Source organism: Diadema antillarum, unplaced genomic scaffold (genome assembly GCF_040938485.1).
Source record: "Diadema antillarum isolate AM-2024a unplaced genomic scaffold, OU_Dant_1.0 scf00000187, whole genome shotgun sequence".
Taxonomy (NCBI): Eukaryota; Metazoa; Echinodermata; class Echinoidea; order Diadematoida; family Diadematidae; genus Diadema; species Diadema antillarum.
The window spans coordinates 715,617-729,511 of NW_027271076.1; the positions used below are offsets into that span (position 1 = coordinate 715,617).

A 13,895-nucleotide genomic window follows, 5' to 3' on the forward strand; every position below is an offset into this window, starting at 1 on the left:
AAGCTGTCTTTACCGCTTTTATTTATTTATTTAACACCAAATCAAACAAGATAAAAACAAAACATGATTTCCATGAATTCCATGTTTTGTAACGCAGAAATATAAAAATTTTCGGCTCGCTCGCTGCGCCCGCTCGCCAAAATTTATCCAAAAAAAATTAAAATAAGAAGAACAAAACGTAATGATGACGTGGAAATATAAAAATTTCGGTTCACTCACTCGTAGTAATTCAGAGTATTTTTCCAAGTCCTTAGTTTGTTGGCATAAAGGTTATCTATGAAGCCGTCACTATATCTTGATTAGAATTGTAAGATTTAATAACCAAAAAATGACAAGAATTCCATGTTTTGTAAGGTGAAATACAAAAATTGTCGGCTCGCTCGCCAAAATTTATCAAAATTTATCAGATTTTATATCACCCTCAAAAAAAAAACCCTTTTAAGTGCTCGAAAAAGCATATCAGGTGGACTTTATTTAAGTCCCTACCGGGATGGGATTGGGGTTGAACACTGTTAGTATACATCGTTATCTATAAGACCGTCACTATATCTTGATTAGAATTGTCATTCGAAGATTTGATAACCAAAAATGACAAGAATTCCATGTTTTGCAAGCTGAAATACAAAAATTTTCGGCTCGCTCGCTGCACTCGCTCGCCAAAATTCTTCAATATCTATTACATTTAAAACACCCTCAAAAGACCCCTTCTATATAAGTGCTTGAAAAAGCACATCATGTGGAGTTTTTTTAAGTCCCTACCGGGATGGGGTTGGACACTGTTGGTACAAATCGTTATCTATAAGGCCGTCACTATGATTAGAATTATAATTCGAAGATTTAATAACCAAAAATGACAAGAATTCCATGTTATGTATAAAGCTGAAATATAAAAATTTTCGGCTCGCTTGCTGCGCTCGCTCGCCAAAATATATCAAAATTTAGGGTTGCCTATACATTTAAATCACCCTCAAAAGACCCATCTTAAGTGCTTCAAAAAGCATTTATCATGAGGACTTTTTTTAAGTCCCTATACCGGGATGGGGTTGGGGTTGAACACTTTTTCAGAAATTAGGGGCGCAATTTTCGCGCTTGCCACGGGCGCCGTTTTCCCTAGATACGCCACTGACTACCAAGTACAGTCAGTATAGTAGCCTACTGGAAGCAGCAAGCTCTGGAAGCTCTGGGAGTAGCAAGTTACTTGCTACTCAATGTAATTAGTAATAGCACATGGACTTGGTAATCTTTAGTAATAGTAGATATGAATTTTTTCAATGACTGAAAGTTAAAACTGAAAGATAACTGAGTGTGAGTCTACAAATTGTGGTTGGATGACTTTATTGCGCCTAAAATTCATTAGATATCTAGGTCTAGGAACAGTGGCGTAACTACGGGGGCATGGGGGGGGGGGGGGCACGTGCCCCCCCCCCCCCCCCATCCGCTGATTAAAAAAAAAGGAAAAAAAGAAAAAAGAAAGAAAAAAAAACCTACGAAAATGGTAATTCAAGGGTTAGTAAACTGCTTTTGAAATCGACATGAAAGGATGATCAAGAAAAAAAAGATATTTTTCTAAGATTTCTTTTAACCATATAATTAAAGAGGTATAACATTGTTCAAAAAGCCCGGAGACGACAAAAGATTGTGATTCAGCGTGATTCCTGGTTGGCATTTTGAATACAAGCAGGATGTGCGCTGTGTACTCAGAATATCGGAATGGCAAAAAGAGTCGCTGCAATGTTGCGCAATGTTTGATAGGTTGTACACATTTGCTATCAAAGCTTGATCATTGATTTTGCAGTGTTGCTTTACGTACTAGTCTATATCAAAATGCCTTGCATTGCCAATAATAAGACTTGACCTTGGCTATTTCCTAACTTTTCCATCTATATGAAACACACACACTCACAAACACAAACAAATTAGGGGATGCTCTATATAAAGTGCAGATTTTGGACATCCTTCTCCCGCTTGGTCACTTCGACGCCCCCTCGCTGGTCATACCTCCCCCAATCATGAACATAAACCGACACCCTTGACTACCAGTGGCGGATCCAGGGGGCGCACCGGGCGCCCCCTCCCTCCAATGCGAAAAAAATATACATGTAGCTACAAACGACAGTTTTTGGACGGTAAAATGACAAAATTTTCAAGCTCGCTCGCTTCGCTCGCTCGCATGTATCCGTTATATGCCATTCTCCTGATGTTACTGCCAGTAATTGCCAGCAGTTGCGCCCGGTGCGCCCCCCCCCCCCCCGAATTTCCAAAGCGAAAAAAAAATATAGCTATAAACGGCAGTTTGGGGACTGTAAAATGTCAAAATTTTCAAGCTCGCTCGCTTCGCTCGCTCGCATTTAATCGTTATGCAATCCTCCTGATGTTGCTGTCAGTAATTGCCAGCAGTTGCGCCCGTTGCGCCCCCTCCCCTTAATTTCCAAAGCGAAAAAACATAGCTACAAACGGCAGTTTTGGGACTGTAAAATGTCAAAATTTTCAAGCTCGCTTGCTTCGCTCGCTCGCATTTAATCGTTATGCAATTCTCCTGATGTTGCTGTCAGTAATTGCCAGCAGTTGCGCCCGGTGCGCCCCCTCCCCTTAATTTCTAAAGTGAATAAAAAAAGCTACAAACGGCAGTTTGGGGACTGTAAAATGTCAATATTTTCAAGCTCGCTCGCTTCGCTCGCTCGCATTTAATCGTTATACCATTCTCCTGATGTTGCTGTCAGTAATTGCCAGCAGTTGCGCCCCCTCCCCTTAATTTCTAAGGCGAAAAAATATAGCTACAAACGGCAGTTTTGGGACTGTAAAATGTCACAATTTTCAAGCTCGCTCGCTTCGCTCGCTCACATTTAATTGTTATGCAATTCTCCTGATGTTGCTGTCAGTAATTACCAGCAGTTGCGCCCGGTGCGCCCCCTCCCCTTAATTTCTAAAGCGAAAAAGTATAGCTGCCAACGGCAGTTTGGGGACTTAAAATGTCAATATTTTCAAGCTCGCTCGCTTCGCTCGCTCGCATTTAATCGTTATACCATTCTCCTGATGTTGCTGCCAGTAATTGCCAGCAGTTGCGCCCGGTGCGCCCCCTCCCCTTAATTTCTAAAGCGAAAAAATATAGCTACAAACGGCAGTTTGGGGACTGTAAAATGTCAAAATTTTCAAGCTCGCTCGCTTCGCTCGCTTGCATTTTATCGTTATGCAATTCTCCTGATGTTGCTGTCAGTAATTGCCAGCAGTTGTGCCCGGTGCGCCCCCTCCCCTTCATTTCTAAGGCGAAAAAATATAGCTACAAACGGCAGTTTTGGGACTGTAAAATGTCAAAATTTTCAAGCTCGCTCGCTTCGCTCGCTCACATTTAATTGTTATGCAATTCTCCTGATGTTGCTGTCAGTAATTACCAGCAGTTGCGCCCGGTGCGCCCCCTCCCCTTAATTTCTAAAGCGAAAAAGTATAGCTGCCAACGGCAGTTTGGGGACTTAAAATGTCAACATTTTCAAGCTCGCTCGCTTCGCTCGCTCGCATTTAATCGTTATGCCATTCTCCTGATGTTGCTGTCAGTAATTGCCAGCAGTTGCGCCCGGTGCTCCCCCTCCCCTTAATTTGTAAAGCGAAAAAATATAGCTACAAACGGCAGTTTGGGGACTGTAAAATGTCAAAATTTTCAAGCTCGTTCGCTTCGCTCGCTCGCATTTTATCGTTATGCAATTCTCCTGATGTTGCTGTCAGTAATTACCAGCAGTTGCGCCCGGTGCGCCCCCTCCCCTTAATTTCTAAAGCGAAAAAGTATAGCTGTTAACGGCAGTTTGGGGACTTAAAATGTCAACATTTTCAAGCTCGCTCGCTTCGCTCGCTCGCATTTAATCGTTATGCCATTCTCCTGATATTACTGCCAGCAACTGCCAGCAGTTGCACCCGGTGCAACCCCCTTAATTTCCAAAGCAAATACATATACATATAGCTACAAACGGCAGTTTGGGGACTGTAAAATGTCAAAATTTTCAAGCTCGCTCGCTCCGCTCGCTCGCATTTAATTGTACACTTATGCAATTCTGATGTTGCTTCCATGAGGTGCCCCCCCCCCAATGTCTTGACCCACGATACGCCACTGAACACCCCCCTCTAAAAAATCCTGGGTACGCCTATGACAGTAACAGTTAGTGATCATAGCTTGTCAGCCAATCAGAACCAAGGGTTTAACTGAAATTGTTAAAGACTGACAACTTGTCAGGCATGACAACTTTCATGAAACGGTGCTCAGATTGGCAATCGATCATGTAAGCAGCATCCCTTTGCACCTCTTTTCCCTTTCTGATTTATTGCCTCTTTCCTTCTTTCTTCTCTTTCTTCTTTTACACTGTATTCTTATCTTCCGTTGGTTTCAGATGTGCATGAAGCCTTCCCTACCATTATGTGGCTTGGAAATGTGTGACCTTTCAGAGAGAAACACGACTGTACATGAATAAGACGTATAAGTATGGCTCTTATGGTTATCTGCAGTCATCAATTACTGGGTTGATACCAAGATAAAAATAAAGGCAGCCATCTAGAAGTGCGTTTCATTTTTTTTTTGATTCCCCAACTCTCTTCTGTATGCTTGTCTGCCTGCTTGTATATAGTATGTATTTTTGTTTGTTGGTATTTTTGTTGTTTTTATGAATGTGTGTTTATAGGTATAGAATCATGTCTTAAAATCTCTTTTCGTAATAGCAATGGATATCATGATATTATCACAATGTATTTTCTTTAATATTAACAACAGTCATTTTTTATGTTGTGTTCAACAGGATATTGAATGATTTTGTCCAAGATATAAAAACCATCTTATACATTTTAAAGAGTTTAGGCTCGTCTTACCAAGTGCGAAATCAGTACATGATTTCTTTATTTTTCCATTTCCTTGTTCGGTCATGAAAAGCATTATACTATACAACTTTCTGTGTTCGTGTGTTTTACTGTATAAGACAACTACTAGGATTCATACTAGTAAAAGTTAATTGCTCAGAAGTAAAAGACTTTTGTACCTTATCAAAACAATATCTTTAAAGTCGCCAAACAATTTTCAAATTTCAGCCAAGACTTCTTGGTCGTTGGGTCTGGTCCGAACGCTGACGAGAACGTCCTCGCGTGGTTGACCGGGTCGGAGGTCCCCGCCGAGCCGCTGATGTCCACGTCGAACCAGATGTGGCTGAGGTTCTTCTCCGACGAGTCGGAGACTGCCTCGGGCTTCTCGCTGTCCTACGAAGCCGTAGAAGGTGAGGGCTTTGTGTCTCTTTTCAGGAGAATCAGAGTTTGAAAGTGGTCACAATTATGAGCAGTTATCATAATACATCAGCATGAAAAGATCAGACCGAGTGTGAACGATCGAGAGAGAGAAAGGGAGTTACAGGTAGAAAAAAAAATAGCTAATATAAGCTACACCCTGTAAGTATCAGACAGAGTAAGAGTGAGAGAAAGAAAGTGAGAGAGAAAGAGGAGAGGAAATGATTCGACTAATTCATCTTTACCGTTAGGCAGTCTAAAACAGTGAGTTTCTATTCACATCAACGTCATTATCTGTGTGCATTGCTTCTGTGAAGATAGGCAGGTGAAAGTGATTTTGCTCAGTTTGTTGTGTCATATCTATGATGTATTATATTGTATCTCATGTCATATTACACACGTTCATAATATGAAATAAAAAAAAAATATATATATATATACAGTCAAACCTGTATATAGTGACCGCTAAACAATATTCCTCCGAGAGAAAAGCCATGTTAACGACCCTGTCTATATAGCGGCCACCTGTCAACCACAACCATTTTTTTTGTATCCCTTAGATGGCCGCTATAGACAGGGTTGACTGTACACATAGATTATATTAATATGTTGAATATATCATATGCAATTATATGATTTACAGGATATTTTCAATCAACACTTCAAGAATATTCCTTCCTATGTCACAAGTGAGATATCACTGGTTTTGTTTTGCTCTATCTGATGATGATGCTGAAGAATCGCGCTTAGCCCAATTTGCAATGAAACTCATTACATATATCATTTCATTTCAATTTACTTTCATAATTCTCAATGAAAATGAATGACAAGGAATGAAATAAAATGACACATGATTTCCAGCTTCGATGTATAATAAAATACTATTAACATATAACCCAACTGTCAATATACCAACGCTAAAATTCCAGTAAAAATGCTGGAGAAATATATGTGTGTGTTTATTTTTTCTCATTTTGTCCATGTTTTTTTTTTCCCTTTTGCCCCCATTGGCGTCACCACACAGTTAACAATGAGGGCGAGCTGATTGGCGCTGTTACGATCATCCTGTATGATACTACAGTAGAAACGGTGAGTGTGATGAGGTAATGCTTTACTCGTATGTGTATCATTTCCTACGCATGCGCTGTAGCCTTATGATATTGTCATTCATTACTTGAAGGTATACCCTTTTCTATTGCATCTGCTACCACCTGTCATATCACCTGAACTGTGCGTGGACGTATGCTAAAACGTTTCGGTCTTGTCTTCTGCGAATTACAGTACTAAGCGTGGATTGTTTCTCGGGAAATTTCTATTCATTTGCAGCCAGTATCTGGTCAACTTATCTCGTATTTAGATTTTTTTTTTCTTTTGGCATAATACATGATATTATATAGTTCGTTCATTTCTTTTTTTATTTCAGTTAGGTTTGTTCTATGAATTATATAGTTAGTCTGTTAGATACTGAATTGCACGATTCAAGTGCAGTATGTCATGAAAAAGAATAGTCGAATACTCAACACACACATGTATATTATGGAGAAGAAGTCCAAGGATGTTTCCTTAATAGTGGACGAGCTCTACGTACAGTTAGTAAATAAACGCCAAATATTGCAAAGTTTGCGGACTTTGTGTTTTTGACAGCTATTAGATATTGTTACGCTCTTTAAATTTTAACGATGGTGATGATGATTTTCTTTTCAAAAGTGAAAAATGATGGTGATGATGATGATGATGCTGATGATAATGATGATGATAATGATAATGATAATGAGGAGGAGGAGGAGGAGGAGGATGTTGAAGATGATGATGCTTATGTTTGTGGTGATGATAATGATGATGGTGTTGAAGACGACGATGATGATGTTAATGTTGGTGAGGATGATGACGATGATGATTAGAAGCAGGAGGAGGAGAAGAGTTAGATTCTTACTTGAAAAATGTCAAAGATTGATGACATGTTTTGTTTTGTTTTTTCTTTTTTGTATTGCGTTCTGTTACAGCTGACAATAGATGATTATCTGCGGTTCACCCAGAGCGTCGCTACCCAGCTGAACGTATTCTGTGCACTCAGCGAGGAGAATTGTCTCGTTAATATGGGCAGCACAGAGTTTTCGTAAGTGACGGCGCCCTCAATGCCTTGAAAAAGCCCAGTTGTGACGTAAAGGTCACACACCTGTGAATAAAATTATCTTTTCTGAACAGGTTTTCTTTCATTATACAATATGAAGACGATAGCTTTCATCACAGTTTCATGAATTAGTATTGATTTCTTGCAGAGATTCAAGGACAACTAAAGAACATTTGAAATGTCTCCTTGTACAGCCAGTATTTCTGCGATGAAAATTTGTTTAAATGCCCTGTTGTTCTTTGAGTTTCATCTTGAAAATATTTATTTTATCCATTATTGGTAGTCAACAATAATCTGACCATTATCAATGATTCTATCATCTCATTTGTCTGTATGTATATGCTTGTAACGTGTATATATCTATATTTTTGCATAAATATTGATATCATAATTATATTAGTGTGTGCGTGAATGGGTATAATATTTACATTTGCATACATGTACAGTATCCGGTATATTACTTTATATTCACAGCTGCTTTCTTCTCTTATCTTTTTTCTCTCAAGGCCATCAAATGTCATGATCACCAGCATCGTCCAGCAGGGCTCCGACGTCGCCGTCACCTTCTGGATCAGCGACCCCAACGACCCGACGGGCACCAGCGCGGCCCTGGACGCCGGCCAGCTGGAGCTCTTCCTCGTCGAATACGAGAGCCAGATCGAGGAGGACAACGGGCCCAGCTTCGACTACTCCGTGCAGGGTCCCGAGACGTCCGCCATCCAGGAGCCCTGGGTCATCGTCGTCGTCACGCTCCTCGCCTTCTGCTTCCTTCTCCTCTGCGTCGTCCTCATCAGAGACTGCCTGAAAAAAGAGTAGGTGTTTATGATATTAATCGTTATCAAGAGTTTCAGCGCAAATAGGGTTTAACTTCTTTTTTTACACGATATAATGTAATTCCATCATCAGACGGAGCAACATGAAACGTTTCCATCGATCGCAAATATCTCAATTTAACAAGAATGGAGTTAGATCTTTTTGCGATCAAACTCTTTACTATATGTTGATATGATATGTTGTTATATAAAACGTATTCATATGTATTTATGCAGTCACTTCTTTGGTCATTCAAAATCATCATACATAAACGTAGCCGCCAAGAGAAAAAAGGACATAACGGCCGGTGAATAGTAGGCCTACAAGAGAAAATCCACGTGTTCATTATGAACACCAGCTGCGCTCTGAACGCAGTCTACATGGTTTTACTCTATGCCAACTCTATCGTTTCAAAAATTGACAGTGATATGCCTTCCTTCCACGATAAAAAAGGCACTGTATCGACTCTTCAGTACTCTGCGTGAAAAAGGCCATAATGTCAGAAATTAGATTTCCCATGAACGTTCGTTGTGTTTTATCAATTCGATTCTATATATTCACTTCAAGTCAAATATCTATGTCTAATTTCGTAGAAATTCTTTCAAATATTTCATGGACACTTTTGGATCTCGAGAAGTGTTGTATGTGTGTCAATGTATACACTGACGCTTATGAAACACTTTAATGAATATACGTTAGATTTCATCATATATTACATATTTCATATTCTGTATTTCATATGTTAGATTTGTAAGATTTTATTCCAAACTTGATTTCTGATTCTCTCTCTCTTTCTCTTCCTCTTCCTCTCTCTCTCTGTCTCTCTCTCTCTCTAATGTACTATCGCTCTGCATCACTGAAGACAAAGTCCCAGAGTTATAAAACTTCAAAAAGGCTAGATGCCTCTGCCAGTTCTCAATGATGACTGCCCCTTCTATAATCTATCACTTCAAATTCAAATTCAAATCTGTGTTGTTTCGTAAATCTGCAATTACATCAGAACCTTGAATTTAGGAATACTGTTCCATTGAAAAAACAAAACACTCAATAATCTTTTCTGTGTTGTCGCATATTTCACAGTTCAAAAAAGTCTGGATCAATGGATACGCTTGAAATGGTGACGCACGGTATGTATTTTTGAATCAAACTTCCTATATGGAAATGATGCTGATAAAAAAATGATATTAATGATTATAATTATAATGATGATAATAAAAGCAATAGTGCTTATAGTAATGATGGCAATTAATATTGTTATCATTATCATTATTGTTCTAATTATTATCATTATTATTATTATTATTATTATTATTATCAAAATAATAATAATCATTATCATTATCATTATTATCATTATCATCATCATCATCAATATTATCATAATAATGATGATAATAGTAGTAGTAGTAGTAGTAGTAGTAGTAGAAGTAGTAGTAGTAGTAGTTGTAGTAGTAGTAGTAGTAGTTAGTAGTAGTATTACATGTATTATCATTAGTAGTGGTAGTATTCAAAATCATGAAATTCTTTCGTCGAGAATATGTTTTCATTGCAACTGATTGACAAATTGCCCTACATCGACGTAAATCAGTCAATCAGTTGTAGTAGTAGTAGTAATGATAATGATGATAATAATAATGGGCTGAAACATGGATTATCTAATGATAAGCGGTTTACACGCGACAGTAAACTTAATGTCAGAGGGATATGTTTCTTCTTGTACAGTTGTAGTGATTATTTTGTGTTGCTTTTTTTCCGTGTTGCGGGTTTACTACACTTGTTCTTACTTGCAGTAGTCCGCTCAAACAGATTGACGAAATGTAAAATCTTCGTGTTTTTTATCATTTTTTGTGCTTGTCTATTTTGCACTTTCAAAATGTAACATTACGAACATGCAGTAGAAACGTACACCACTGATCACCATAATCTATGAAAAGGTAATATACGTACATACCCACTGGTAAGTAAAGAATTGCAGTGAAGCGCTTTCATAAAAGATTGCGAAATCTTGCTTCGTATTCGTTTGTGTGTGGATTTCTTTGTTATGTAGTGACACTTTTATGTTTATTTTCTTTTAAATGTCATTTGCATATGTGGAATGCAAAAGACGACAAAAAAAAAAAATGCAAGTCATTGAAAAAAAAAAATATGTGTGTAAAAGTGCAATGTCAACACAACCACCACAAGAGAGAGAAGTGTTCCACTACAAAAAAAGGCCAATTTCGTCATTTTCCATTTTGCTTCCCTTTTTTCATTGTTCCCACACGTGCTGCGCAATTTGATCAAACTTCACATCAAACAACAGACACCACGGACGGGACCAATAACCACGAAGAAAGGTGAGCAAATTGCATCCAGTCACAAACACCAGTCATGGTGATTAACATGAAGGGTCTGAATTCATAGAGGTAGTTTGATTCACATGCATGATTCATATCTAGTTCGTAGACTAAATTTTGCGAGAACAGGAACTGGGCCCCATTTCATGATAGCAACTCTTGCTGGAATGACAATGGAATTAATTGATTTATTCATGTATTTATTCATTTATTTATTTATCTATCTATCTATCTATCTGTTTATTTATCTATTTATCTATTTATGTTTTCTTTCAAAGCAGGGGTGTCCCGTATAGAGCCACAAAGGCCTGCTTTACAAGGGAGCCCTGTATCAAGTGCAAAAATTACAAAATAGAATACGGACTTACAAATAATATCGAGTAACATAAACATGTATAGAAATGGAAAATAAATGATGCTATCGTATCAACTTTTATGAAATGGGGCCCTGGTCCCTTGTCCCAGGCATGCGCACGTCATTGTGCGTTCACTGTTGGATGTTTTTTTAACAATCATACGCTAAGTGTAAAGTACAATTACGGTATAATCGAATTCTGCAAAACCCACGGACAAGAGTTAAAATACCTTTGCGAATTTCGGCCACAAGTCTTTCTTCTCATGCGTGTTGCTTAGTGACGGAGGTTGCTATGGATGTGGTGTTTTGGTATTATCACACCGTATACCCTGGCTCCTGTTGTGTTCATGGCAATTCTGACAAATAGAAAATAATGGAGCGGGTTTTTGTATTATGGAAGGTGGAAACAACAAAGGGGAACTTTAAGAGGACAATGTTGTGCTTAAGTTCCATTCCATTTTTTTTTTTTTGGGGGGGGGGGGAGAGGAAGGGGTACCAATGTGACGACTTTACCAATGTAAGGTAGGGAAATTTTACCTTTAAGAAAAAAAAAAATATAATGATTTGCTGCACTCCACATTTTCAAAGCTGCCTTTGATTCTTATCATGTCAGGAAGTTTTAAAACATTCTGCATATTGGCTAATAAAAGTTTAAAGATATCAACTTCACTGACTTTGCATGGCGTTGGCACATTTTGGCGCTTAAGGAAACATATGAAGGGTTTCCATGGCAACACGAGCTAACACCCACTTTCAATAAAGTTTTTTTTTTTTTTTTGTCAATTTCATGGCAATCACTCATGCTTACATATCATTTTCTTCGTGTAACATAAACCGGAAGCCGAGCGCCATCAGCTAAGTTTCCCTTGTAGTTAAAAACGAACTGCCCAAAACAGTTTTTTTTTTTAAAGCCTCGGATTTTTCACTTTTGTTTTGAAGCGACACTTCCAGCTTCTTCAAATCATAAATAATATCATCATACTTGGGTGAATACATTTGTGGGTTTTTCCTCTGTTACTTTGTTTGTTTATTTCCGTTGGCATTCTTGTTGCTGTTTTCGATGTTTCAATCCTGCTTTAAAAATGTAAATCTAACAAAATGACACAAGATTTTGAAATCAAAATGCATGGATTGGTACCTTGCTGTGTGATATCTTGTGCTTGTGCTTTTTTTTTTACCACATGAAAACGATCTCTTTGTCCGTGAATGTCTGGCGTTTGTCGCCTTGACAGGTATTCAAGTCCTGTTACCTGGTTTTGTTTCTCTTTCTTCCATCCTTCATCTTATCTCCATTTATCTTTCTATCCGCTTTTTGTGGTATCTTGAGTTACGTCTTTCTCTCCCTCTCTTTCTGTATATCTCTCTTCCTTTTGCTCTCTCATAATACGCTTCTTTCTAAAACTTCTCCATGCCTTTGCTATCTTTATAACGTTATTTGTTTTTTCCTTAATATTTCATAATTCAACCGTTTTCCATTCTCGTGTTGCTACCATCACATTCGTCTTCTTTTCTTTTATTTCTTTTTTTTTTCTTTTTTTATCACCTTCCTCATTCTGCCTGTGAATCTTCCCTTCACAAACCTTCCGATAAACCTTCCTGTGCTTCATATGTTTGAAAGCTCTACCTTTTCTTTTATCTCTTTTTGCGATACTTTCTTCCTTTATTATTATTATCATTATTATTATTATTATTATTATTATTATTATTATTATTATTATTATTTATTGTTATTATTATTATTATTATTATTATTATTTATTATTATTATTATTATTATTATTATTATTATCTATTATTATTATTATTATTATTATTATTATTATTATTATTTCCCCCTTTTACATTCCTGCTTAAAAAATAATGATAATTGTTTGTCTCATGCCGCTATTCTTCGCCCTCACTTCGTTGCTACAACACCTGCATCCTGTTGCTTTTCTCTCCGTTCTCATCCTCCAACTGCCTCTTCATATCTCTCCATCTATCTGTTTATTTATCTATCTATATCTATCTATCAATCTATCTATCTATCTATCTATCTATTTATCTATCTATATCTATCTTTCTATCTATCTATCTATCTATCTATCTATTTGTCTATCTATTTATATCTATCTATATCTATCTATCTATCTATCTATATCTATCTATCTATCTATCTATCCATCTATCTATCTATCTATCTATCTATCTATCTCTATCTATCTATCTATCTATATCTATCTATCTATATCTATCTATCTATCTATATCTATCTATCTATCTATCTATATCTATATATCTATCTATCTATTTATCTATCTCTCTCACTTTGCTTCGCTGTGTGTATTCCTTCGCAACTATCGTGCAGACGAGAAAGCCAATACAATGAAAATGTGTACTTCCAGTCTTCAGCAACCGCTCTAGAGAATGGGGAAGCGAAGACCAAAGCCGCGCCTTCTCCCACGCCCTCAACGTCACGGGATGATGTCCCCTCAACCTCCTCCTCAGCTGCAGAGGCCGAGGAATCATCGGATCCCGTTTATGCAGTGTCCAATAAATCCAAGGTGGAGAAGCAGGATTAGGCCGGCGTTGTTTTTGGAGAGTCAAGAGTATTTGTGACAAAATGTCATGTATTCTTACATAAGATTAACTTGTCAACATTTTTGATTTGAGAATGCGTGAGATTACAAAAATACTATGCAGTGTACATGAGATATATACAGTTGGAAAAAAATGTTGAACAAGAATGAAGAAGTGCTTGATGAATGTATGATTTTCTAGAAAAGATGATGTAACGAACATGCAGGAGGGATTGTCGCTGCATTATTACTGACAAAGTAATTGACTTTCACAGCTGCTGTTAAAGGTAATTTTTGCCATAACACAGATTTAAAAAACATGTGAATAGAAAAACAGTTACATAAAAAATTCCGGCAGAAAGGTGCATGTTCACGCATGTATTGTGTACTTCCATATCCTTTGTCATATGTTAGTTCAAAATGATTACATGGCCATGGTATACAACATTCAA

General features: G+C 37.6%; 1 protein-coding gene across 1 annotated transcript in view; it reads left to right on the forward strand.

Moving 5' to 3' along the window:
* LOC139723359 (uncharacterized) overlaps window positions 1-13,446 on the forward strand; it is a 73,134-nt gene extending 59,688 nt beyond the window's left edge. The window contains exons 59-64 of the mRNA XM_071634617.1: window positions 5,062-5,243; window positions 6,275-6,339; window positions 7,254-7,366; window positions 7,888-8,193; window positions 9,275-9,321; window positions 13,199-13,446. Coding sequence (XP_071490718.1) covers window positions 5,062-5,243; window positions 6,275-6,339; window positions 7,254-7,366; window positions 7,888-8,193; window positions 9,275-9,321; window positions 13,199-13,446 — 961 coding nt within the window. The remainder of the gene's footprint in view (window positions 1-5,061; window positions 5,244-6,274; window positions 6,340-7,253; window positions 7,367-7,887; window positions 8,194-9,274; window positions 9,322-13,198) is intronic.
* Window positions 13,447-13,895: the final 449 nt, after the last annotated feature.